General features: G+C 41.8%; 1 protein-coding gene across 1 annotated transcript in view; it reads right to left on the bottom strand.

Moving 5' to 3' along the window:
* Window positions 1-12982, bottom strand: part of LOC311141633 (transient receptor potential cation channel subfamily M member 3-like) — a gene marked incomplete at both ends in the record, with an annotated part of 163498 nt that overhangs the window by 23140 nt on the left and 127376 nt on the right. Inside the window, 4 exon segments of the mRNA XM_084177024.1 lie at window positions 741-1033; window positions 2799-2828; window positions 11119-11259; window positions 11426-11461. Of these exon segments, the coding sequence (XP_084033150.1) occupies window positions 741-1033; window positions 2799-2828; window positions 11119-11259; window positions 11426-11461 (500 nt within the window).

The raw sequence follows: 12982 nt of genomic DNA, 5'->3' as shown, positions 1-12982 counted from the left end.
AAACACACACACACACACACACACACACACACACACATGATGTACACAAACACTAGTCAAAGGATTAGGATAAGACTTCAACAGCAAGCTGGTCAAACTCTCTGAGGAACAAACACACCAATATGGTCTGCACTTGACAGAAAGAGAAGAGTCAGAGCTTTGAAGAGAATGGCAGTGTGTGTGTGTGTGTGTGTGTGTGTGTGTGTGTGTGTGTGTGTGTGTGTGTGTGTGTGTGTTTGTGTGTGGCACCCGGGAGTTCTTCCCTCTGATCAACATCCAACATTTTCATAACAGTCTTTTTAAATGAGCAAGAACACACAAATAACAAACACGAAGGTTCATCCCACACACATACCATTAATTAAACTACATGTACGTCATTTGCTAGAGTACCCTATGTGTGTTATCATTAGCTCTATATATGTATGGCGGTCCTATGAGATGTGTGTGTTATCTAAAGCAGGTCAGGCTGAGAGGAGGAGTATGGATGCCGCTCCAGTCCAGACTCCCAGCTCAACTCCACATTAATCATTCAGAAGAAAACTTTCCATGAAATAAGTGGTGCTCAGACCAGAAAAAATACTCTGACCGCTTGGTTAGCTGAGAAGGTGTGTGCGCGCGTTCAGTTGTGGGTATGTACATGTGTGGCAAACTCTACAAATGCTTACGTGTTTGTGATTGCTTGTCTGACTCTGTGTGTGTCTCTGTGTTTGTTTTCAACTCTATGTGGTCTATAGTACCTGGAGTTATGGTTGAGCTCCTGTGAGATGTCGTCTACCATGTCGTTCTCGGAGGCCTCGTGGGCCATGGCCTTACACAGCTTACAGGCCACCAGGGCTTTAGCCATGGCCTCCTCCCCATGCTGCCAGAAGAACAGCGCCATCTTCTGTCTCTTCATCAGCACAGCCCACACCATCAACTCATGGAAGGGGAAGTGGAAGTGGTTGATCTCAGGGTCATCCAGGTCAATGTCCACCTCCTCCTCCCGCTTGCGTGTAGTCTTCTGACGACCCCTCCGGATCGGCATGTCATCCTTACGCAGGGCACACAGGACAAGAGCAGAGAAATTGATGAATTGGTTTTTGAATGTGATGCTCAGCCTTGGCCCATTGAGGGAGACAGGCAGACATTAAGAGAGACTGTGATCAAGTAATATCATTCACATTGGCTATGGTCTTGGCGATATGGATGCAGTACCATGGCCATGTATTGATAAAGGCCTATTGGTTTACACTCATGTCAGAGTGAAAGTGGAAAGTACTGAGAATTGAGAACTGAGGAAAGGCCTTGATGTTTTATGTCTGTCTGCTTAGGATATTATGACATTTATTCCAATATTTATTCAGATATTTCCCTACTACTTTCATATCTCATCAAACAAATATCTAAACAGTGAGACTTAAGCTGAGTTAAGATTAATTAATATTCAATTTATGGATAAAGGAGTGATTTTAACTGATCTCAGCTAAAGTGTGTGAAAATGAGGAAGATTAGATTAGACTGAATAATATCTTCAAGTTTGATTTGTTCACAGACTGCCTTAAGTATCCCCATCGACTAGAGACTTCAGCTTAGATATCTCCATGGTAATGGTATCACCATGGTAATGACTGCTTCACTGACAGACACACAAACATGCAGGGTATCAGAATGCTGTATAAGATATAATAACATAAGTCACACAAAGTATTTACATTGCCATAAACCCTGTACACAGACACAATGTCATATTGGGGCATTCTGTTATTGTAACCAGGGGAAAACACCAAACTGAACAACCTAGATGTAACTTGTCAGGTCACCCGTGATACAAGTCAGTATTCAACGTTCATCCATATCTGAGGACGTTGGGAGATGACATGGAAACCATTCACTAGGGGCAACAGTGAGCGCTGTTCCCTTCAAGTAGGTTTTAGTTTTGCTAGGGCGCTGTGGACGGGGATGGCGGATGGTTGCAAGTTCCAATCCAGCGATAGAAAGGTGTTTTTGATATTAAGCCTATCCCAAACCTTAACCCTTACCTTAACCATTTGGGGTTAATGTCGAACCTTAAGAATTTGGAGTTAATGCCTGAACTTAACCCTAACCTTAAAAATTCTGAGTTAATGCCTAAACTTAATGTTAAACACTTTGAAATATAAAGTTTGGAACAACTTTGAAATGTGACTTTTGAGAAACATGGATGAACGTCTAATTCTGACATGAGACTGTGAGAGCTGGTTGGACGTAACATAGTAAACGTAAATCTGTCTCCGACCATTGAGTATGATATGTTACGTTTTGTATGGTATGTATTAATTTGTGGATGTCCATCATCCATTTCATATGATATGTTACGAATTACTATTCATATGATGTTATGAATTGCAATTAGTACAATATGTTACAAATTTGCAATACCTATGATATGTTACGTATTCCAATTTGTTGTGCCTAACATTAGCTAGGTGGCTAGGTGGCTAATGCTAGCGTTAGGTAGGTGGCTAACATTAGCTAGGCTAGTGGTTAGGGTTAGGGGTTAAGGTTTAGGTTAAAGGGATAAGCTTAGGGTTAAGTAGTTAGTACAGTAGTTGCTAAAATTGTCTGTGATGAGATTCAAACTCGCAACCTTTTGGTTGCTAGACATTCACATTATACACCTACCCATCCATCCACCCTTGTTTAATTTTATGTAACCACACCAAGCGTAACATATTATACTAATTTGAGTGTCCTGGATTTACTTTTACTATGTCAGACGTCTATGAGACCAGGCTGAATTGTAACCGAATAATAACCACACTGTGACCGGGACTCACCTCCATCCCCAGCAGTTTCAGGGCTTTGGGCTGGAAAGGTAACAAAAACATGGTTATAGAGAAATCAACACCCTCAAGGGGAATGTTTCACATTTAAAATATGCACACACATAAAGGGACACAGGCAGACAAATGTACACACACTCACTAAGCCAGACGTTCAAAAACAGAAATAAATGCATTAACTAAGGAACACAGCTGTCCTGTTCCAGACATTAACCTGTTCTCGATCGACAGTAACCTATTTTAGACATTCTAGTCATATAGCAGACGCTCTTATCCAGAGTGACTTACAGTAAGTGAGTGTATACATTTTTCATACTGGCCCCCCGTGGGAATCGAACCCACAACCCTGCCGTTGCAAGCACCATGCTCTACCAACTGAGCTACAGGAGGCCCAACAGTAACCTGTTCTAGACCAACAGTAAACGGTCTAAAATCAACAGTAACCTGTTCTAGACCAGACAGTAACCTGTTCTAGACCAGACAGTAACCTGTTCTAGACCAGACAGTAACCTGTTCTAGACCAGACAGTAACCTGTTCTAGACCAGACAGTAACCTGTTCTAGACCAACAGTAACCTGTTCTAGACCAGACAGTAACCTGTTCTAGACCAGACAGTAGCCTGTTCTAGACCAGACATGAACCTGTTCTAAACCAGACAGTAACCTGTTCTAGACCAACAGTAACCTGTTCTAGACCAGACAGTAACCTGTTCTAGACCAGACAGTAACCTGTTCCAGACCAACAGTAACCTGTTCTAGACCAACAGTAACCTGTTCTAGACCAGACAGTAACCTGTTCTAGACCAGCAGTAACCTGTTCTAGACAAACAGTAACCTGTTCTAGACCAGACAGTAACCTGTTCTAGACCAGACAGTAACCTGTTCTAGACCAACAGTAACCTGTTCTAGACCAGACAGTAACCTGTTCTAGACCAGACAGTAACCTGTTCTAGACCAGACAGTAACCTGTTCTAGACCAGACAGTAACCTGTTTTAGACCAGACAGTAACCTGTTCTAGACCAGACAGTAACCTGTTCTAGACCAGCAGTAACCTGTTCTAGACCAACAGTAACCTGTTCTAGACCAACAGTAACCTGTTCTAGACCAACAGTAACCTGTTCTAGACCAGACAGTAACCTGTTCTAGATCAACAGTAACCTGTTCTAGACCAACAGTAACCTGTTCTAGACCAACAGTAACCTGTTCTAGACCAGACAGTAACCTGTTCTAGACCAGCAGTAACCTGTTCTAGACAAACAGTAACCTGTTCTAGACCAGACAGTAACCTGTTCTAGACCAGACAGTAACCTGTTCTAGACCAGACAGTAACCTGTTCTAGACCAACAGTAACCTGTTCTAGACCAGACAGTAACCTGTTGTAGACCAACAGTAACCTGTTCTAGACCAGACAGTAACCTGTTCTAGACCAACAGTAACCTGTTCTAGATCAACAGTAACCTGTTCTAGACCAACAGTAACCTGTTCTAGACCAACAGTAACCTGTTCTAGACCAGACAGTAACCTGTTCTAGACCAGCAGTAACCTGTTCTACACAAACAGTAACCTGTTCTAGACCAGACAGTAACCTGTTCTAGACCAGACAGTAACCTGTTCTAGACCAACAGTAACCTGTTCTAGACCAGACAGTAACCTGTTGTAGACCAACAGTAACCTGTTCTAGACCAGACAGTAACCTGTTCTAGACCAACAGTAACCTGTTCTAGATAACAGTAACCTGTTCTAGACCAGACAGTAACCTGTTCTAGACCAGACAGTAACCTGTTCTAGACCAACAGTAACCTGTTCCAGATCAACAGTAACCTGTTCTAGACCAACAGTAACCTGTTCTAGACCAACAGTAACCTGTTCTAGACCAACAGTAACCTGTTCTAGACCAGACAGTAACCTGTTCTAGACCAGACAGTAACCTGTTGTAGACCAACAGTAACCTGTTCTAGACCAGACAGTAACTTGTTCTAGACCAGACAGTAACATGTTCTAGACCAACAGTTACCTGTTCTAGACCAGACAGTAACCTGTTCTAGACCAACAGTAACCTGTTCTAGACCAGACAGTAACCTTTTCTAGACCAACAGTAACCTGTTCTAGACCAGCAGTAACCTGTTCTAGACCAGACAGTAACCTGTTCTAGACCAGCAGTAACCTGTTGTAGACCAACAGTAACCTGTTCTAGACCAGCAGTAACTTGTTATAGACCAGACAGTAACATGTTCTAGACCAACAGATACCTGTTCTAGACCAACAGTAACCTGTTCTAGACCAACAGTAACCTGTTCTAGACCAGACAGTAACCTTTTCTAGACCAACAGTAACCTGTTCTAGACCAGCAGTAACCTGTTCTAGATCAACAGTAACCTGTTCTAGACCAGCAGTAATCTGTTCTAGACCAACAGTAACCTGTTCTAGACCAGACAGTAACCTGTTCTAGACCAGACAGTAACCTGTTCTAGACCAACAGTAACCTGTTCTAGACCAACAGTAACCTGTTCTAGACCAGACAGTAACCTGTTCTAGACCAGACAGTAACCTGTTCTAGACCAGACACTAACCTGTTCTTGATAAACATTAACCTGTTCTAGATCAACAGTTGTCTTTAGATATACCTAACAAAAATATAAACGCAACATGCAGCAATTTCAAAGATTTTACTGAGTTATAGTTCATATAATGAAATCAGTCAATTGGAATAAATTCATTAGGCCCTAATCTATGGATTTCACATGAATGGGCAGGGGTGGCAGGTAGCCTAGCGGTTAAGAGCATTGGCCCAATAACCGAAAGGTCACTGGAACGAATCATCGAGCCGACTAGGTGAAATATCTGTCGATGTGCCCTTGAGCAAGGCACTTAACCCTAACGTCTACTAAAATGTAAAAATGGGTGCAGCCATGGGTGAGCCTTGGATGGCATAGGCCCACCCACTTGGCAGCCAGGCCCACCCACTGGGGAGCCAGGCCCACCCACTGGGGCTATGCAAATCAGAAGGAGTTTTTCCCCGCAAAAGGGCTTTATTACAGACAGAAATACTCCACAGCAGCACACCCCACCCCACCCTCAGACGATCCCGCAGGTGAAGAAGCTGGATGTGGAGGTACTGAGCTGGCGTAGTTACACGTGGTCTGTGGTTGTGAGGCTGGTTGGACGTACTGCGTAATTCTATAAAACAACGTTGGAAGCAGCTTATGGTAGAGAAATTAACATTAAATTCTCTGGCAACAGCTCTGGTGGACATTCTTGCAGTCAGCATGCCAATTGCACTCTCCCTCAAAACATGAGACATCTGTAGAATGGTGTTGTATGACTAAACTGCACATTTTAAAGTGGCCTTTTATTGTCCCCAGCACAAGGTGCACCTGTCAAATCATATCAAATTGTATTTGTCACATGTGCTGAATACAACACATGTAGACCTTACAGTGAAATGCTTGACTAAATAAACTAAAGTAAAAACAATAAATAACAATAACGAGGCTATATACAGGGGGTACCGGTACCGAGTCAATGTGCGGGGGTACATGTTAGTCAAGGTAATTGAGGTAATATGTAAATATAGGTAGGGGTAAAGTGACTATGCAATAGATAATAAACAGCGAGTAGCAGCAGCGTAAAAAGAAAAATGCAAATAGTCTGGGTAGCCATTTGATTAGCTGTTCAGCAGTCTTATGGCTTGGGGGTAGAAGCTGTTAAGAAGCCTTTTGGACCTAGACTTGGCGCTCCGGTACCGCTTGCCGTACGGTAGCAGAGAGAACAGTCTATGACTAGGGTGGCTGGAGTCTTTGGCAATTTTTAGGGCCTTCCTCTGACACTGCCTGGTATAGAGGTCCTGGATGGCAGGAAGCTTGGACCCAGTGATGTACTGGGCCGTACGCACTATCCTCTGTAGCTCCTTGTGTTGGAGGCCGAGCAGTTGCCATACCAGACGGTGATGCAACCAGTCAGGATGCTTTCGATGGTGCACCTGTATAACTTTTTGAGGATCTGAGGACCGATGCAAATCTTTTCAGTCTCCTGAGGGGGAATAGGCGTTGTCGTGCCCTCTTCACAACTGTCTTGGTGTGTTTGGACCATGATAGTTTTTTGGTGATGTGGACACCAAGGAACTTGAAGCTCTCAACCTGCTCCACTACAGCCCCGTCGATGAGAATGGGGGCGTGCTCGGCCGTCCTTTTCCTGTAGTCCACGATCAGCTCCTTTGTCTTGATCACGTTGAGGGAGAGGTTGTTGTCCTGGCACCACACTGCCAGGTCTCTGACCTCCTCCCTATAGGCTGTCTCTCGTTGTCGGTGATCAGGCCTACCGCCGTTGTATCATCGGCAAACTTAATGATGGTGTAATGATCGTGCTGTTTAATCAGCTTCTTGATATGCCACACCTGTCAGGTGGATGGATGATCTTGGCAAAGGAGAAATGCTCACTAACAGGGATGTAAACAAAGAGAAATAAGCTTTTTGTGCGTACATTTTTTAGATTTTTTATTTCAGCTCATGAAACATGGGACGAACACTTTACATGTTGTATTTATATTTTTGTTCAGTGTAGTAACCTGTTACTGTAACCTGCTCTCTTTCATCTGTGTGTGTTTGTGTGTGTGAGGGCGAGGCTGGCTAAGTGGAGTTCTATGCAGCGGCTGGCACTCTAAGGCATATTAAAGCAGGCTGTGTATGAATTATGCATTCATGAGCCATCATGTGATCTACTTCTCCAACTGCTGGTAAAATAACTCAGGCCTCCTGTGGGGATGTTGATATCTGCATCTATTTCAGGGCTGTGTTCCTACCACTATGTTTGTATACGTGCCAGTTTTCACACTGCTGTTTCATCTAACATGAGACTGTCAGTGTGCCCAAATCATTTTAAAACAGATCCAAGATAAGTTAATGTCTACCTCTTCTTCTTGCATTCTCTGTCTCTCTTTTCCTATCCTTCACTTTTGCCATCTCTTTTTACTCTATCGCACACACACACACTCACACTCACACTCACACACACACACACACACACACACACACACACACGCTATGCTGGAATAGACATTGCTCTACGCCAGGTCTATCCAACCCTGTTCCTGGAGAGCTACCCTCCTGTACATTTTCACTCTAACCCCAGTTTTAACTGACCTGATTCAGCTTATCAACCAGCTAATTATGTGAATCAGGTGCGCTAGATTAGGGTTGGAGCGAAAACCTATAGGACGGTAGCTCTCCAGGAACAGGTTTGGAGAGCCCTGCTCTACACAATAGACCTTCTATAGTGCACTGTTTCACTGTTCTTTAAGGAGCCTTGTCTTGAAGGAGGCCTTGAAACCGCACAATCAACAATTAAATCTCTCCATTCTATCTCACAGCCGTTGTTCCTAACAGTATAATGCAGTGCAGTTTAGCACTGCTTTCTATTACTAGTGTGTGAGAGAAAATTAGGCCGTATCCCTATCGCAGATTTGAGTTAGAGTGACATGCATGTACATCCTGCATTCAGAGGGACTGCATTTTTATTCATATTAATTTACAGAACCCTTGATCACACAAAAAAAAGGTTACGTAAGTACCACATTTACATCACTCCAAAAGTGAGGATTGGGTTGGCTTTCATTTGGCTAGTCAGTTTGTGTTACTGTTCCTACAGAGCATCTGTCAGCACAGCAGCATCTTCTTTTACTGTTTAGTCTGAACAGATGACAAACCATCTCATCACCTCTGAATTAACTGACAAAAAGCGCCACACAACCCACTACCATCAGTCAAAACCTAATCCCACATGTTGTGTCTCATACCCTCACAGCTCACACACACAAACATTCAGTTCAGCCTCATATCCATCATACATACACAAAGATACAGACACATGGGCTGGAATTCTATTAAACCTGCCATAGCAATATCAACGCAGTGTATTTCTTTACAAACGTCATCCCACATGGACACATGCTTCTCTTCTTATTCTGAACACTGAAAGCATACCTGAGGTGAGTCTACCAGGTTAGTAGTTGTAGGTTTGTATATAGCACCTAAGACCAGTCAGTTAGTTTATTTGAACATGGGAAAAAGAGCTACAGCATAAATACCGCAATGCAGGTTTGATTTAATTGAGCCACAGGGACAAGAAGACATGTTGACATCGGGGACAACAACTACCCCCACTCATTGAAGCCACGGAAGTTCAAGGCCGACCGCGATACTGCAGACATTGTTAGCAGAAAATAGGATCCCTCATTATAGTGAATGGAAAATTTTAAATCTTCGTGGTCAAACTTAGTGTAAATAAATGTTTTTAAGACAATCATGATGCCAATAATTGCTTCTAATACACCAGATGTATGTCCTTTAACCGGTTATTTTACAATCGCATACAGAAGACGTGATAAGGATAATTTAGTTGCTAATGGCACCTTGAGTTAATCAATGAGAGGGGGCACTGAGCTAGTCTGCAACGTCACTTCCTGGAGTAGCTCAAATGCTATCTTAACCGACTTAATTTGTCTCAATGCGCTATTGAGGCTTCACATAGGAATGAATGGTGTCACGTGATCGATGGCTTTGTCCATTCATATATACACAGTCATTGAGACACATGCACATACAGTGCCTTCAGAAAGTATTTACACCCATTTACTTTTTCCACATTTTTGTTACATTTCAAAGTGGATTAAAATGGATTTAATTGTCATTTTTTGTCAATGATCTACACAAAATACTCTGTAATGTCAAAGTGGAAGAACAATTCTAACATTTGTAAAAAATATAATAATATGAAAAATAAAACACTAATATATTTTGATTAGATATGTATTGACCCCCTGAGTCAATACATGTTGGAATCACCTTTGGCAGCAATATGAGTCTTTCTGGGTAAGTCTCTAAGAGCTTTGCACACCTGGTTTGTACAATATTTGCACATTATTATTTTTTTAATTCTTCAAGCTCTGTCAAGTTGGTTGTCTATCATTGCTAGACAGCCATTTTCATGTATTGCCATAGATTTTCAAGCCGATTTAAGTCAAAACTGTAACTAGGCCATTCAGGAGTATTCAGTGTCATCTTGGTAAGCAACTCCAGTGTATATTTGGCATTGTGTTTTTGGTTATTGTCCTGCTGAAAGGTGAATTTGTCTCCCAGTGTCTGTTGGAAAGCAGACTGAACCAGGTTTTCCTTTAGGAAAGCACACACACACACACACACACACACACACACTCGCCACATAAGCTGCTGCTACTGTCTATTATCTGTCGTGTTGCCTAGTTACTTTACCCCTACCTATGCTGTATGTACAGTACATAGCTACCTCAATTACCTCGTACCCCTGCACACAGACTTGGTACTGGTACTCCCTGTATATAGCCATGTTATTTTTACTTGTTATTCTTATTCGTCATACAGTGTTTATTTATTCCTCGTGTTAATATTTCTATTTTAATTTTTTTATCTTATCTTTAACTGCATTGTTGGAAATTGACTTGTAAGTAAGCATTTCACTGTTAGTCTACACCTGATGTCTACGAAGCATGTGACAAATACAATTTGATTATATTTTTTGCAGTTTTACTTTAATGCCTTTTTGCAAACAGGATGCATGTTTTGGAATATTTTTATTCTGTACAGGCTTCCTTCTTTTCACTATGTCAATTATGTTAGTATTGTGGGGTAACTACAATGTTATTGATCCATCCTCAGTTTTCTCCTATCACAGTTATTAAACTCTGTAACTGTTTTAAAGTCACCATTGGCCTCATGGTGAAATCGCTGAGCGGTTTCCTTCCTCTTCGGCAACTGAGTTAGGAAAGATGCCTGTATCTTTGTAATGACTGGGTGTATTAATACACCATCCATAATGTAATTAATAACTTCACCATGCTCAAAGGGATATTCAATGTCTGCTTTTTATTTAATTTTTTACCCATCTACCAATAGGTACCCTTCTTTGTGAGGCATTTGAAAACCTCCCTGGGGTACAGAAATGAGGTAGTCATTCAAAAATAATGTTAAAAACTATTATTGTGCATGCAATTTATTATGTGACTTGGTAAACAACATTTTTCTCCTGAACTTATTTAGGCTTGCCATAACAAAGGGGCTGAATACTTATTGACTCAAGACATTTTAGCTTTTCATTTTTTATTATTTTAATTAATTCCACTTTAACATTACGGGGTATTGTGTCTAGGCCAGTGACAAAACAATCTCAATTTAATCCATTTTAAACTCAACAACATGTGGAAAAAGTATAGGGGTGTGAATACTTTCTGAAGGCACTGTATCATTAGCAGAACAGGAAAGTGTAAAGCTGGTCCGCCACTCACTCGTTTGGGTCCAAAGAGGTTATGATACAGCGTTCTAAACCTCTTCCTGGTGTAGTTGCATCGGTAAGCGCCGCCCATCAAGTACTCGATGACCAATCCGATGTCAATGAGACTAATGCGGTAATCTGGTGGGAGGTTACCCTGGGGACCGAGAAATTGGTCAGACAACACCTCACACTCCCACGACAGTTGAGCATAAGAAGGTGAAAGGAAGAGAAAACACCCCACACAAATCATACACACTTCACGTCACACATCCACACACATTTGTTTTGTGCTAAAAAGAATACATGATTAGTTGATTCACCTTGAAGTAGATCCAACTGAACCCTGGATATTCTTGCTTGGAAAGAGCACACAAGGTCAGTGAGTATACAGCACAAGGCCAAAGAGAGATGGGAGACACAGACCCCCAGATAAGATCAGAGTTTATAACCTAACCTAATTTAAATTAACTTAGTTTAGCTTAACTTAGCAGTGTAGCTTAGCTTAATTTATCTTAACTTAGCTTAGTTTAACTTAGCTTAGTTCAACAGCACTGAGATAGACATCAGTATACTGTACTCTGAGAGGAGAGTCAAGGAGGGAGGAGGAAGAAAGGAAGGAAGAGGGAGACCATGAAAATAGGGAAAAGGTTAAGGAGAAGATGGAAAAAGACAAATCTTGAGGAAATTGAAAAATATGAAAATCAGATCAATGCTTACTTAATTTGTCTGATCGCTCTGTGCTAATTTGCATTTGTAATATATGACCAGATCTTATCAGGGGTTCAGTGCTGGAAGAGAGAGACAACCAGAAGTCTGAAGATGAGGATAAAAGGAGAACAAATGAGAGATGTTTCTCGATAGAAATGGGCCTTCATGATCCACTTCAGATAGAAAACAGAGCTCTATGAGCCGACTGAAATTACTAGGAGGCCATTGGGTCCAAACCAGTGGAGGCTGGTGGAGGGAGAGATAGGGGAGGATGGGCTCCTGCAGCTCCTTAAAGCTGGGCCAATTATCATACATCTACGGATTTTGTTTCTGTTATCCCAGTAAAGCCTCAGTTATCCAGCCAAAGCTCAGAGGCAACACTTTGAAGTGGGAGAACTCCAAAGCAGGATGTGCTTGTGTTTTTCACACAAGCTCAGATGAAACACAGTACTATACCGTTCCCCTTCCCCTACATAGAACGGCCTGAACCTTGCTGTGTGAACAAACTGAATCCCAAGTTGGCTACGTTATGAGATCTATTACCATGTCAAAGTACTGCCCTGCCGTTACCTTCAAACAAACTATCCCTACCATGAGGGAGCTGACCTCTCCATCACTCTGAGGTTCTGGAGGTGCACTTACACAGTCTTATGATGCCGAGACCTGAATACAAATAGTATTTATTTCCTGACAAATATTTTGAGAATTAAATCAAGCATATCTGACTAGCTATTTTATTGGTTCCATTGCATGAAACAAGCTCAGTCAAACACACCTAAAGCAGTTGAACGAAAACAAATTATATTTGTTTACTGTGTCTGCTTACACGCTCATACGGTTGTACATAGTAGTGACAATCATATTGATTAAGTATAGGCCCCCAAGTCAATCAATTGCAGATAAAGGAAAAGCACACAACAGGTTCACTCAGAATGTTTAACTCTGCAATTTGTAGGCAGGTGTGGTTTTGTCACAAAATGTCACCCTGGGTGTGTCAGTTTTAACAAGGTTAACACCTCCGATACAGCATAATTATTCTGATCGAACTTGCAGTGCCCTTCTCCTTTATCTTCAATTGTTTGCATTGGGGACATTGTACAGTTGGTCCGAAATGATTGACACCATTGATAAAGATGAGCAGAAATTACTTTATAAAATAAATAATTAAA

Source organism: Coregonus lavaretus (assembly GCF_964263955.1).
Source record: "Coregonus lavaretus genome assembly, chromosome: 14".
Taxonomy (NCBI): domain Eukaryota; kingdom Metazoa; phylum Chordata; class Actinopteri; order Salmoniformes; family Salmonidae; genus Coregonus; species Coregonus lavaretus.
The sequence above is the reverse complement of the archived record's forward strand: the minus strand, read 5'-3'. Positions and strand labels throughout refer to the sequence as shown.